Source organism: Tetrao urogallus (assembly GCF_951394365.1).
Source record: "Tetrao urogallus genome assembly, chromosome: 8".
Taxonomy (NCBI): Eukaryota; Metazoa; Chordata; class Aves; order Galliformes; family Phasianidae; genus Tetrao; species Tetrao urogallus.
In genome coordinates this window covers 1,338,871-1,353,242 of record NC_136821.1, presented here as the reverse complement: position 1 = coordinate 1,353,242, position 14,372 = coordinate 1,338,871, and the positions used below count along the sequence as shown (strand labels likewise).

General features: G+C 50.5%; 1 protein-coding gene across 1 annotated transcript in view; it reads left to right on the top strand.

The window, feature by feature from the left end:
- Positions 1 to 14,372, top strand: part of FMNL2 (formin like 2) — a gene marked incomplete at both ends in the record, with an annotated part of 106,528 nt that overhangs the window by 43,450 nt on the left and 48,706 nt on the right. Inside the window, 2 exons of the mRNA XM_079539252.1 lie at positions 7,420 to 7,503; positions 13,505 to 13,585. Coding sequence (XP_079395378.1) covers positions 7,420 to 7,503; positions 13,505 to 13,585 — 165 coding nt within the window. The remainder of the gene's footprint in view (positions 1 to 7,419; positions 7,504 to 13,504; positions 13,586 to 14,372) is intronic.

Here is a 14,372-nt window from a genome sequence, read left to right as displayed (position 1 = left end):
TGCTTTACCTGCTTGTTGCAGGCGATGTTTAATGATGCTGTGGGGCAGCTGCGTTCTCTCGTGATGCTCTCAGGCTTCCCTGCCAGCTACAGCTCTGCCTTGTCCTTGGAAACAGAGGGATCTGCTCAGCTGATCATCCAGGCAGGTCCTCACGCCACTGCAGGAAGCTGCTGAGTCCTTGGAGCTTAACACTTGGTTACTGAAGGGCAATGGAAAAAATACAGGAAGATCCGTGTGAAAACGCGACTGGTGAAACAACAGATATCTGCACTGGTGGTTTGGAGACGCCTGATTTTTAGGCATGAGAATTACTCATGTGACGTGTAGATAAGTGTGTGTGTGCGTTATGTTTGTAGTCACTCCTGTTGTAACACAAGCAGACGTAAGGCGGGAGAGCCCTGGGGGTCAGATGTTGTGCAGTGGGAGACAGAGCAACCTCAGTGCACGAGGAGTTTCTCATTATGGCTAGAAAGTCACACGGCTGTGGTTTTCTTTGGCCATTTGCCTCTTCTGTTGGGTGCAGTGGTGCTGGCAGTACTCAGACCTGTAAATATTTCCAGTATAAACCGGAGTTTATGGCACGCCTGTAAAAATTCACATGGGTTTGGAGCCTGGCATATGGGAGCTTTTGCTCGTGTTTACATTTTTCAGTACAACAAACTTTCAGATAAATTGCCTTCACAGTTCATCAAGTACTTGAATGCAGAAAAGAGGAGGTAAATAGTTTGCAATGTTTAAGAAGTGCTTATCGCTTCTGCTTGTTTCACTGTTTATAGCTTCGTTTGCTTAGTCTAAAGCACCAAGTACGCCTCGTGGAGTTCCTGGTCCTCCTGAGCTTTGGCTTTCTGACACTGAAATCTTTTGTGAATTCAAGTTATTTAAGAATGTCACCAATGTGTGCCTTCGTCCAGCGCATGTAGAGTGGTTTGTTGGTGGGCATCCCCTCCAGCTGATGGGTGCAGGGCACAGGGCTGGGGAGGTGAGCCCTGTGAATCACAGAATCATAGAATGGCTTTCCTGGGTTGCAAAGGCCCACAGTGCTCACCCAGTTCCAACCCCCTGCTGTGTGCAGGTCGCCAACCAGCAGCCCAGGCTGCCCAGAGCCACATCCAGCCTGGCCCTGAATGTCTGCAGGGATGTGGCATCCACAGCCTCCTTGGGCAACCTGTGCCAGTGCCTCACCACCCTCTGAGTGCTTCATCTGACAGAAGAGGCTGGGTAGGCCCAGACTGGACACTTGCATGCTTTAAACGCACCTAATCAGACTGTTTTTTAGTACTGTTAATTAACTGATGAAGCTGTGGTTGTAACACCCTCTGTGTTTTGTTAGTGGGCCCACTCTGGTTGGTGGGCATGGGATGGATGCAGTGAAAGTGCATCTCCAGAACAAGGACACCAGCATGGAACATTTGTTGTTGGTGGGCTTAGTGTGAAGCAAACGGTGAAGTGGGAAGTGAATCTACCATAATTAGGTCCTCACGTGGGTTATTATCTAAATAAGTGAAAATCCAGAGCAGTGACATGGATCCTGCTGGGGTTGGCCTGGCTGCTGGTGCATGGGTGAGCAGCACGGGTGGTGTTTGCTCAGGTACATCCGCACGAGCAATCCTGGCCGCAGTGGGGCTCTGCTGCTGCTGTCATGTTGGGAAAACACTTCTCCTTATCTCTTAGCAGCATGTTGTGATCTTCGGCTGCTTTTAAAATTCCAGTTAGGGGAAATTTCTTTAACTGTTCTTTTATTACTTTGTTGAGAGCTGCAGCTCTTCCCCAGCGAGGTGACCTCGCAGCTTGCCAGTGAGCAGGGCAGGAGCTTTGTTGGCCAGGAGAGTTAGCAGCAAGTTTGGAGGTGATGCACGACAGCCATTCCTCTGCAAACCACCTCCAATGCTCCAGTGTGTTGAAGGCGTGCGTGGGGAGAGTTGCTCTCACTTCATCACCTGCTGCCTGGCTCAGCGTGGTTAACTTCAGCCCTGCACTGAATGGTGCTGGGCAGGGATGTGGGGCAGGGCTGCAGGGCTGGGGCTGCGTGCACGGGGTGGGGAGTGATGCAGGTGCCAGCATGGAGGGGCTGCCTCTGTCCTCACACTGTAGTTCAGCTGCAGGACGGGGTTCTCTGAGAGCTCAGTGTTCTGTTACACAGCACCGGGGTGTTTGGGAGATGAGATTTACACCTCTGGATAGAGCGAGGCCTCCGAGCTGACTGTTCCTTACAGCTGCTTTTGTGCTGAGATTGTGCAGTCCTCTTGCACAGATGGCTTTTGACACTCACTGATAGGTGCTGCTGTCTGTGCTGTTAATTTTTCCTTTTCAGCAGAGTAGTTGATAGGCAGCTATTCAGTTACACAGCTGGGTCTGCAGTGTTTGCTCTGAGGGCTTTGTAGTGAACAGTGTCGTGCAGGATGGGAATCCTCTGGTTAGAGCAAAGCTTTTTTTTTTTCGGTGGAATCCTTATGAAGCTGATAAAAACTAATAAATTGTAAGAAGAAAAGCCCATCAGCAAGTTGGGAGCAGACTGATTGTCTCAGTGCTCAGCCTTCACCTTCTGTTTTGCACTGCTGCTTGCTGGCAGGGGATCAGGAAGGTGCAAGCCTACAGACAGGAGGTGGGTTGCTCCAGACAGCATGTTCAGCATTTCATGGCAGTGGTAGAAATGAGATGTCCAACACATCTCCTCTGTGCATCTCCCACCGCGTCCGACATACGGCTCCCAGCAGCTGGGTGCATGCTGCTGTACTGCGGCTCCCGGCTCCTGGCAGATGTGAGCATAGGCTCGAGCTGGAATGCACTTTCCCAGACGTTTCACTGAAAGCTCTTTAATTTGGGGTTCTGTGGTGTGCCTTATCAGTGGTGAGTGCATTTGAATGAGTGAGTAAAGCAGTGAGGCGGTGATCTTCCGGGATGGGTGAGTCAGCTGTGAGCTGGGCTCTGGGGCTTTTGCAGCGTGAAACGGTTTCTCGGTGTCGAATTAATGAGGTTTCAGCTTTTCCAAAATCTGAAAAGTATTAGTCTGGGTCTGAATTTCTGAATGGTATAAACAGCCCTGTGGTGAGAGCGGCAGTCGCTGGCCACCAAGACGTTCGAGATGCTTCTCAGATGGAATTCCAGCAGCGAATGTCAGCAGCACCCGGCTTGGCTCACACCTCTGCTCCTGCCCCAGGGCTGCAGCTGCAGCTCCCAGCACTGGGAGTACTGGGGAAGAGCTGAGCTCCCCAAAATGTGCACAGGCTGTCTGCATGGGATCCCCGTGTGTGCGTGGTGAAACACATCCCGACCCTGCTCTTGTTTGTGCAGCGCTGATGCTAGTGGGGGTCTCAGTGGAGCAGTATGAGATTCACATCTCCAAGAGCTCTCAGGTTAGGATAGTGTGTAATCAATATGCATGTGTTACTGCTGAGGAAGCAAAGAAGTGATGTGCAAAGCAGCACAGCAGCTTCAGTGGGGAGCACAGAGAAGGGAGCAGTGAATGATGTCAGGTAGGATATGTGGGATTGCTGAGAAGTCCTGGGGTGCACACAGTGTAAATGAGAGTCCTGCACTCAGTCCCAGCCCTGCACACGGATGTCTGCAGGGACAGCTGCCTTGCTGGGAGCATCTGTGTGCTGTGTGCTGGGCTTCCAGATCAAAGAATGGTTTAATAAGGAAAAAAAAGGGGAGAAGGAGGATGAGAACAATAAGTAGATTTAATTTTAGCCTTGCATGGATTCCTCATAAAGTCAACACACCCAGAACTGCCTCACTGGCCTCTAGCTTTCCTAAATAAACACACCATAGCAGGACTGAGAAGTGAAGCCAGGCAGAGTTACAGAAAGCTGAATTTTAGTATTATACAGGAACATGAAGGGCTCTTTTACTGTGGATCCTGCAGTTAAATTGTAACACTGTACCAAAGTACAGAGGGCTGCCTTAGTAGGCAAGCTCTGCAGTTTGCAGCAGAGCTTCGTTGACCTGCAGGTTCCCTGCTGGAAGGATGCCTGTTCTTTCTCAGTTCTACAGGTTGGGAGGTATGGATTTGACTTACGGACCAATTTTGGATTTACTTTGTAAGAACTCACTAAACATTAAAAAGACTTGAAATAGTTCAGGCAGTGCCATAAAACAGTCATGGCCATAACACAGAAAAAATGAAGGGTGCAGCTCATCATCATGGAGGCAGCAGAGACAGAGCCAGGAGTGCTGGAGGCGGAAGGCGATAGCCGGGCAGTCACCAAGTGCTGTGCACAGAGCCTGCAGGGAGTGCCACTGTGAGCTGGGACATTCCAGGTGAGAGAGTCAGCAGGTGAGGAAATGAGCAAGGCTCAGCTTAGTGTGAATCTAACGAGACCAAGGATATTGTGGGAGCTCCGGTTTGTTCCATCAGTACTACCATGAAGCCAAAAATGCGCAAAGGTTTGCTTTCCTCTCTCTTGTGGTTGTGCGGATCGGAAATAATCCCACTCAGAGGAAGGGAAGGAGGAGAAAGTGAGCTGGGAATTAGGGCTTGGGAATATAAGCTGCTCTGCCACGTCTCAGAGAGGAGCTGGCGTTAAGCTGCACCGTGGAGCCACTGGAGCAGCGCGTGAGGTTTCCCGGTGTAGAGGATTCATTAGCAGAATTGAGGTTTAATTCTGCATTGCAGATGTGGGAAGCTACGTGTTCTGTGTTCTCCTCCACTCACATCATGCCCACCAAGCTGCTGCTGGAATTCAGGGGATGCATTGCTGGCTGTGTGTGGGGCTCTGGTAGACAGCAGCGGTCTCTGCAATGGGCACTGGGTGCTTCCTCTGCTGCCCACGTCCTGCTGTCCCGAGGGTTCTTCTCAGTGACCCACACAGAGGAATGGATGGCCGTGTCCTTGGGCTGCTGGGCACGGCTCCCATGGACGTTCCCATGAGTAGGAAATGGTTTTCTGTGCTCGGAGGCTGGTGGCAAGGTCTCGTGTTTTGGGATGGATGTGCTCTAATTGGCTTACTGATGCACGCGGGGCCTTTGCTGTGAGCGGATGGAGTAGGAGGAGCCTGTCCTGTTTGATGCTGGCACGTTTATGTCATGATTCATAAATAAAAAGGATTTAGACTTAAAGATCATAAGATTAGCAAGAAAGAGCAACAGCTTAATGCCATTAATTAGCAACGCTTATGCTTTTAAGTCACTCAAGATGCTGCCACGTTTGTTTTCCAAAACAATAAGCCTGTACATTGTCATTAAAATGAAAAATAAGTTAGAGGAAGCTGAGTTCTGTCCTTGCATGGCAGCTGGGAGAGGTTGGGGTGGTTCGGGCCGGGCTGGGGGTGCAATGCCTCTCTGCAGCTTGGGGTTGCTGTGGGGGTGCTGAATTGGATGGAGCTGGGCTTTGTCCAATAGGTTAAATGTGTGTATTTCCTTGATGCGCCGCTAGTTTTATTTTTAACTCTTAGGCAATTTAATATTTTGTGGGCCTGCTAGTATTTCCCCCTGGTTTTCCATCTGCTACTGTGATTAAATGAAGTTGTAGCTTTATAATGCCAGTCCAGAGCAAACGAAATGGAAACCTTACCTATATGACTTGGCACGTGGACAGTAGACATGAATAACTTTGGAATTTGTGGGGAAAAAGAGAAGTTATGTGTGCTTGGAGCCAGAATACAGCCGGGAATCGGCCTCTGCAGACAGGATCGAGCTGCAGCTTCTGAGCTGAATGCCAAAGGCTTCCGAGCGCGAGCTGCATGGAGGGGGAAGGTGGGAGATTGGCAGTCCCGGGCCTGCAGATAGCCAGAAAGTGCTGCTGTGTGTGATGCCCCTAACCAGAGGACCTGGAAGTGGCTAAGAGACGCCTGGGAGTCATTTCACTGGGCTGCGGGGAGCAAGAAATACAGACTGCGATTATGTGTGGTTAATTGTGATGGGAGCCAAAGCTGTGCAAGCAGAAGGGTCGAGCCAAGGCGATGGAACAGCTTTCTGTGCCATAGCTGCTGATGCAAGAGATGCAGAGTGGGGGAGTTCACACTTCAGAATGAAATCAGAGTTAATCTGTTTTGAAGTTTGTTCATCCAAATCGCTGCCTGGGCCTTGTTTCCCTCCTTCAGTCTGCACTCACAGAGTTGTTAAGGTTGGAGAAGAACTCTGAGATCCCCAACCCCCCCACACCCACTCCCACCGTCCCTCAGTGCCACATCCCCACAGCTCTGGGACACCCCCTGGGATGATGACCACCACTCCCTGGTGGTGGGCCACTGCCTGACTGCTCTTTGGAGAAGGAATTATTCCTCATACTCACCCTGACCCTCCCCTGGTGCACTGTGAAGCCATCACCTCTTGTCCTATCACTGTTACCAGGGAGCAGAGATGACGTGCACTTTGCTCCAACCTCTTTTCAAGGAGCTGGAGAGAGTAATTGGGCTCTGCAGAGCTCTCCAGGATGGCTTCTGGTCCCAGGACATGCATTGCAGGTAAACAGGGAGGCTTCCCCTACAGCTTAGGCCCAGTGAAGCTCTGAAATACGTTTGCATTGTCACAAGTAAGGAATGGCACTTGACAGAGCCTCAGGAAAAATACCAAGGAGTGCATTAAAATGATAAGCAGAACTGATAAGGTGTATGGTGAGAGACTGAGAGGGGAATCAACAGCAGATAGCATCACAGCCTGTAAATACTATCGACATGACAGCACAGATGAGCAAAGAGAAGAGTATTTGTTATCTGATAGAAAACAAGCTTCAGGAAGAGCAGCAGCAGAGTGGTGGAAAGGCTCTGGGAGCGGGTGACACTCATCCACTGGTGGAAGTAGTGAGGTCTGGTGGGAAGGCAGCAGGGCCTGGGGTGGGCGAGCAGGTGCCTGTGTCTCAGAGTGAGATATGTGAGCTACAGTTGGAGAGATGCTCCGTGCTCTGGCACGTGGCCTTCCTGTGCTGCATCCTGCTGATAGGAGGCTCTTGAGATGTGGTGCTTGCAGAGCTCTCCTTGTGCTGTGCAAATAGCTTTGGAGTGCTGCCACTCCAAAGTGTGCTGGGTGGTAGGCACCCAGCTGGGCTGTCCTGCACTGTGTCGTGGTAGGCAGCTGTGCTTCCAACTCCAGCTACACTGTAAGACAAATAGGGCTGCGTGTGGTGACATTTGGAAACCTGAACAGCATCTTGCTGTTAAAATAGAATGAAATGGATTTTAAGGACCTCATCTGGAGAAAAGCATCCTTCTGCAGTGCCCGGCACCAGGTGCTTGCTGTATCAGTGTGCTCAGGGCTGGAAGGCTCCCGCTGCATCCCAGTGCATCCTGCAGCACGAGTGGCATTGCTGGCACTTCTGGGGCCAAAGGCAATGCTGAGAGGGAATGTTTCTGAGTAATGCTGTCAACAGGAATTCACATAAAACAATGAGGGTGAGTGCAGCCCTGCTGCCTCGATTCACCCACATCTGCTGCCTCCCAAAGCTGAGCCCACTACCTGATGCTCCTTTCTCTCTCCCTGCAGAACGCGATGAACTTGCCTCCCGACAAAGCCCGGCTGCTGCGGCAGTACGACAATGAGAAGAAGTGGGAGCTCATCTGCGACCAGGTGAGGTGGCCGGGGGGCTGATGGCACACACCTCCTTAGCAGCACGCATGGGGTTTGTCAGTGCAGGACCCTAAAAGGGCACCTTGTAGGAGATGAGCATTTGGGTGGTTTCTGACACTCCTTTCTTTGGCCTCGTGCTCATTACTGGTAACTCATGGAATCTGTGTGCAGTGGATGGGTTCTCACCTTGTAAGTAAGCTGTGTGATGTCAGTGAGTGATTTTGATGCAGTTGGGCCCGTGGCTTTCCCTGTCCTGAGCCATTGCCCCATATGGCCATAGCTGTCACCTTCGGTGAAAGACAAATGGTGATTCAGTCTGAACTCCCCTTCACCTCCAGAGCCTGAGCAGCAGCCTGGGATTAAGCAGCACCATATGCTGAGGCATCCCTCATGCACAGCTGTGTGCGGGGCAGGCTTGGCAGCAGTGTGTAGCAATTAACAGGTTGGTCTGCTGTAACAAATGGGCAAAAACAGCATTCTTTAGAGAAAGTGAAGCATGTGGAAGATGGGGTGTGCATCTGTGAACCAGAGGCAAAATCTGCCATAAACTTCAAAGTGATTGCTAATGAAAGTGATTGATCCAGGGCTGAAAGAATGGGATGCTTCCTTGAGATGGCAGTACAGGTACCAGGATGATGGTTCAGCAGAAGGCACAGTCATGCTGTGAGGTTAGGAGTGTCCTATGAATAGGTTTGTGGGACACTTCCTTTACACCCATTACAGTGGCAGAGCCTCCAATGAAATCCAATTACCAAATCCACCCTTCCCAGGGTCCCACTGTCCCAGAGGATGTGCTTAGGGCTGCAATCTGCTGCAGCTGCCCCACGTCCCTGCTGGGTGCTTGCCAGCCACTGAGGATTGGAGCAGCGTGGAGCAGGTGTCTGTAACAGCACCATAGCACAGCATATGGTGTGTGAAATATTTATATCTGTCCGTGTAATTATGGTACGTGGCTGCAAACACTTCTAGAAATAGATTCTGTATGGAACGTAAGCTGTTAGAGAGGAAGCAAACTTTGATTGCTGTTTTCTATAATAATAAATTTTGTGTCTGCTCTGACGAGGTGGATGTGCTTTCTGGTGAGCCATTGCAGGGGCTGCAATGCTGGTTGTGGAGAATCAGCCAGGATGGTGCTCCCTCTCCTTTGTCCTTGTAAGTCATCCACGCTTTGCTGCAGCTTCCCTATAAGCTTGCTCCCTGCCTCTCTGGGTCGGTGAACAAGGAATACATTTAAGGAGGAGAAGAATCAAACCAGGTTTGGAGGATGTGATGTGAGCAGCTGACTTCCAGGCAGGGAGAGGAGATAATGTGCCCTGCTTGATGAGCCAAGCCACTCTCATGGAGTGTTTAGTGGCACTGCTGGCATTTTGGTCCAGCTGTGTGCGCTGAAGTGTTGGGGGGACATGAATGTTGAGAGGTTGTGAGCATCTTAGGAGGTTCTTCATTGCCCTCTAATGGCAAGCTGTGGCAGGGGTGGAGATCGTGTCCCGTCCCTTAGAGGTGCATGGAGAGCAACTAATGAAGAGCACCAAGATGGAGGCAGTGTGGTGGCACCCTAACTTCAGCCCTGAGCTGCTGCTGGAGCCCTTTCCCAACAGTGCTGGGACTCCAGAGGAAGGAAGGGACAGTTCGGCAGGCTGGTGGCCGGTGTGGGGTCACGGGGATGGTGATAGCTTCTCCTGGGCTTGCAGTGCCCAAGGAGCAATGCTGGTGGTGCCCGAGGGAGCCGGGCTGAAGGCCAGTCTGTGCGTGAGCCTGAGCCCAGAAATGAGCTGTGTTGAGGTTTTACCATCAGAAACAAACAGTGCTCCAAATAGCCCATGGAAGAACATCTAAACCGCAGAGGGACCCTGAGACTGTCTTCATTGACACTGAGCTGAAAGGAGCTTTGGCTGTAGTTGTTGGATCATGTTCTTAGGAGGAGAGAAATGTTTATTGCTGAGCCCTCCATCTTGCCAGAAGCTGTGTGGTGACAGAGAGGTTCACAGCAGCTCGTGCTGCCCAGCCTAGCCCACATGTGCTTTTACACCCTTCCAAAGGGCAAATGGCACACAGCTTCCCCAGCAGTGCCGAGTCAGACCCACTGAATGCTTACCTGGCCTGTGTGAGCCCCGAGAGCAGAATGAGCCAGCAAGGGTAACAATAATAACAGATGTCATTAACACAGAAAACATCCTGAATGTTTTTGGAAGCAGAATATCTCTGGAAAAGCCACAATTTCCTGGTTTCGGAATAAATACATTTCCCAGATTGAGGTGAACAAGGGATGTATCGAGTTCTTCGTAGGACTGCATGGAAGAGGAAATGCAGGAATCCAGCAGTTCCTCCTCATTGCTGAAGTGAAACCCCTGGCCTCACTTGCTGTATCTACCAGGAGAAGGTGCTGATGCAGGGCAGTGGGAGCAGTGCTGTGTCCCCAGCCCGAGCTTCTCCCTGAATCATTCTCCATCATTCATTCCTCTCAGGGAGGCACAGAGCAGCTCACTGCAGCGTTGGGCAGTGCTCTTCCATTTCAGCCTTTGGGCTGAGGTTCCCCAGCAGGTTGTAAGTAAGAAAGGGCCCATTATTTCTGCAAAATGAATTTCCATACCACGTGGTTGGACAAAAGCAGGGCGGTTACTGCTGGTCCATGCCTTTCTGATGTCGAGGCTGCAGATAGCAGCAGTGCCTCGAGTCTGCACAGAGCAGATAAAACAGCTTTTGGTTGGGATTCACGACAGTGTTGTGTCTGCCCCGCTCTGCTCCATGCAGCCACCTGCCTCCTGCATGGTGAAATTTGGGGAGGTGAGATCGAGTTGGAAGCACTGTGTGTCTGTGGGGGAGACCCCCAGCCTCACACAGTGTGAGACTCACAGCCTGAGATGTTTTTATTTTGAAAACAGATTTGGCCAATGAACAGTTATGGGTTGCCAAAGGAGGAGAGGATGGGTAAAAGCAATAGCTTTAGCTTGTTATTTCTGGTTCTTAGAGGTTAGGGGAGGATAGCAGTGGGCTTGCCTCCTCAGGGGAGGAAGAGCTGAGGAAGCAGAGGAAAGGGACCAGCATTTCCCTGCGTGGGACCTGGTGATGGCTGCAGGCTTCAGTCCTTCGGCCCAAGTAATTCTGCTATGTGATAATGAGCAGTATTTATTTAATGACCTTGCTGTAGAGATCATTACACAAGTACATAATTATGGCTGGTTTCAAGAAAACAAACACACAAAAGTGTGTGCTATCTGCGTCACAGACTGCTGGGCTTGCTTGCTGAGTCTCTTCAAGTGGTTTGTGCTGAAGACTTCAGTTATTGACCCCAGGGCTGGGAAAGCTTGTGCCACTTAGCACTCCTGAATGAAGCATTCCTGAATGAAAGAAATGACTCTGAAAGAGTAAAACAGCTTCTCTAGAGGATTACTTATAACACAGCAAAGCCATGGTGGCATTAGGAGCTCCCCAAAAGGAGGATCAATCCCACAGCTGTCTCTTTGCTACCCACCCCTCCCTCCCCCCACTGCTGCGTCCAGGGATGGCCTTGGCCCTCCTGCAGCCCCAGGGCAGTGCTTGGGAACAGCAAGCACACTGCTACCCTCATGGTTCAGTTGCAGAGGAGGACATCAGTGCTGAGTGCTGGGATATCTCCAGAGCTGACACAAAGCTCCAGTGGTGGTCCTGAAGCTCTGGTGACTCCTTAGGACGTGTCCTCATTCAGAGCAAATTGCTTCTGTTGTCTGTCTGCCAGAGTAAAGGAGTTCTGAAATAAGTTGATGGATGGAACTACTTCTAAATCACTTCTGTGCGCTTTGCCCACTGCAAAGCCATGGTGGGCTCTGTCCTGGGGAAGCTGGATGTCTAAATGTGAAACTGTCCCAACTGTTCCATAAAAAGCACTTACACCGAGCTAGCAGTTAAAGACCTTTGAACATTGACATGTTATACTTCTAGATGTTTTACTTTCTGTGCTTAAATGTTCTGTATTCTGAAGCCCCCGACAACATACTTGGGTTCCTGCCTCTGTTGTCTCTCTTCATAAGGATCAGGGTTGCAGCAGGTGCTCTCTGTGCAGGGCAGGAGCTGTGCTGAAGCCTTACACCCATCTGCAGCCCTCCCCGTGATGCCACGCTGCCTCTTGCACCTGGCTCTCCCAACACCCTGACAGCGCTTCCAATTAACAGCAATTTAACTACAGTTGTGACATTTCCTCAGCGGTCACACTGAGGCACACAGATAGAAGAGTCTAAGGAAGAGAGAGGTTCTGTGAGCATACGAGCTTCCTTGGACCTGGCAATGCACCAGCCAGGTAATGAGCTTGTACCAGTGATTGCCTCCTCTGTCAGCAGTTAGATTGGGCTTCTTGAAACCAGTCCTGTGTGTGGCTGCTTGCTACATGACGGCTTGTTCTCTGCTTTTATGGGCTGGGTGATCCAAATGTTCCCTCTTCACCTCCATCACCACAAATTGTGTTCATTTCCCTGAGGTTCAGAGGGAGTGAAGGGACTGACCATGGGTGCACAGCTCTGTGGTTCCTGAGCTGTTTTTGAGATAAAAATGCAGTGCCAAGTTCCATCTGTGAGGGTGCATGGGAAGCAATCCTGCTATAATGCAGGGCAGAAATGTCTGCTTTGTATCTTAAGGAGCCATAGCTTGGGGCTGCTGGACCCCAGGATAGATTTGTGAGTCCATTTTTCCTCTCTGACCATGATAAATGGCTTTCTTTACAGCAAGTAGCAAGATAATAACAGGAACAAGTTTGGTGTTCAGACAGTGCGTTCTGGTACTGGCAGCAGCATGCTCCTTGGTAGGAAATAACGTCCAGATAATGCAGGCAGAATTGCATCCTGACCTCATATGTGAGGGTTTCAGGTATCAGTTACAGAATGCGAAGCTGTAGCACCAGGAGGAAATTGTTATGAGGCCTTTCCTCAAGGGAAAGGACAGAGTAGTTTAAAGTTCTTCCAAGATGCAAATAGTATCAGAACTTTTGGTAATGCTCTTACCAGGTATGGACACAGCATGCTCCTTGCAGACTAACTCCTGTTTCACTGCAGCTCCATAGAGCTGGGGAGATGAGGGGAGAGCAGTGGGAGGTGTGTGCCTTGCTGAAGTCAAAGCTTTGATGCCATCTCCCATAACGTCCTTGTAGGCAAGCATAGGGTTGGTGAATGGGCAGCGAGGTGGGCTGAGAACAAACTGGATGAGTAACCACACACATCAGTATGGGTACCGGGCTGAGCTGCTGGAAAGGAGCTCTGCAGAGAAGGACCTGGGTGTCCTAGTGGACAGCAGGGTGATGGTGATCCAGTGGTGTGCCCTGGTGGCCAAGAGAGGCCCATGGTACCCTGAGGTGTGTTGCACAGAGCATGGCCAGCAGGGCAGGAGGTGCTCCTCCCCTCTGCTCTGCCCTGAGGGGGCACAGCTGGAGCGCTGTACTCTGTGCTGGGCTCCCCAATTCAGGGCAGATTGGGAACTGCTGGGGCAGCCCCATGGAGGGCTGCAGAGCTGCTGGGGCCTGGAGCACCTCCTGATGGGGACAGGCTGAGAGCCCCGGAGCTGTGCACCCAAAGGAGAGAAGGCTGAGGGGTCTGAGCAGCTCTGACCCATAGCTGAAGGGCAGGGGATGGGGCCAGGCTCTGTTTGGTGGTGCCTTTCAATCCAGCTCGGGCAAGTATTTGCTCCTGCAGCACTGCTCTTGCCCTCCATGCTCCTGCTGAACAGAGGCTCTGCAGTCCCAGGTGTGTTTGTTTGTGTCTGTAACTGGAATTCAAAACTGTCATTGAATATGTAAGCCGTATTTTTATGCATCCAATATAAATATCAAATTTCAGAAAATCAAGATACATGTAAAGATGGTTTATTTGCATGCATATGGTATTATAGAGATTATAGATGAATATAGGGTATGTACGTATATATTTATAGTGTGTGTTCTGCTTAAATATGTACGTGTATGCATGCACTTCATACATATCATAAGTAAATACAGAAAATGTTGTAAGATGGTTGATGTTTATTCTTACATCCTTTTCAGGAAAGGTTCCAAGTGAAGAATCCCCCACACACGTACATCCAGAAGCTGAAGGGCTATCTGGACCCGGCTGTCACCAGGAAGGTGAGGAGCATCCTGTTTCCTCCTGGCTGTCCTTTGTTCGTGCAAGAGGAGCTCCTGGGGTCCTGATTCCTTCCTGCCTTTGTGTGCAAGGCCCCATGGAGCTCTCAGAAAAGTCCTGGAGATGTAACAAAATGCAGAGGAAGGTTGGAAAGACACTGTGGCTTTTGTGGCTTAGAAAGCAGAACAGATGTTGCAAAGAAGAGAGCCATCTGACACATAAAACAAATTGTTTTAATATCTTTAGCTCCAATAAACAGTCTGACAAATTGTCGCTGAGCTGTGCTCCAGGTCTGGCTTCCCACGTGGGCAGTACTGGTGGCAGATAAATCCCATGTCTGTGGCACCTCTCTCACCCCGTGGACGGGATGTTGCAGCTCTGTGTCTTGTTCTGTGGGCATGCACATGAAGTGACTGCACACAGCGGTCACCTGCTGCTGGCAGAGCCATCAGAGAGCCCTGTCTGTATTCCCTGTAGTACATCTCCAGAGCTGGCTGCTTCTGAAGCTTCTGCACCTCTCCTGAAGGCTTACTAATAGCCTCTAGGATTTCAGAACAGCATAAATTCACGTCCCGTTTAGAGGACCATCACTGAACCTCTGGTATTCTCTCACGGTGGACATCAGCTCATATCCTGTGCTGATTGTTACAACAGCCTAAAGAAAAGGCAGCAGGGCAAGCAGTTCCTGCCATCGGCTGGCTCTCTGTGCTGCCCCACAATTGCTGCTTTGTGTTGCAGTGCAATTAACCCAGCTGAGTGCCCGGGGGTAAGATGTGCATCCTGGCACTC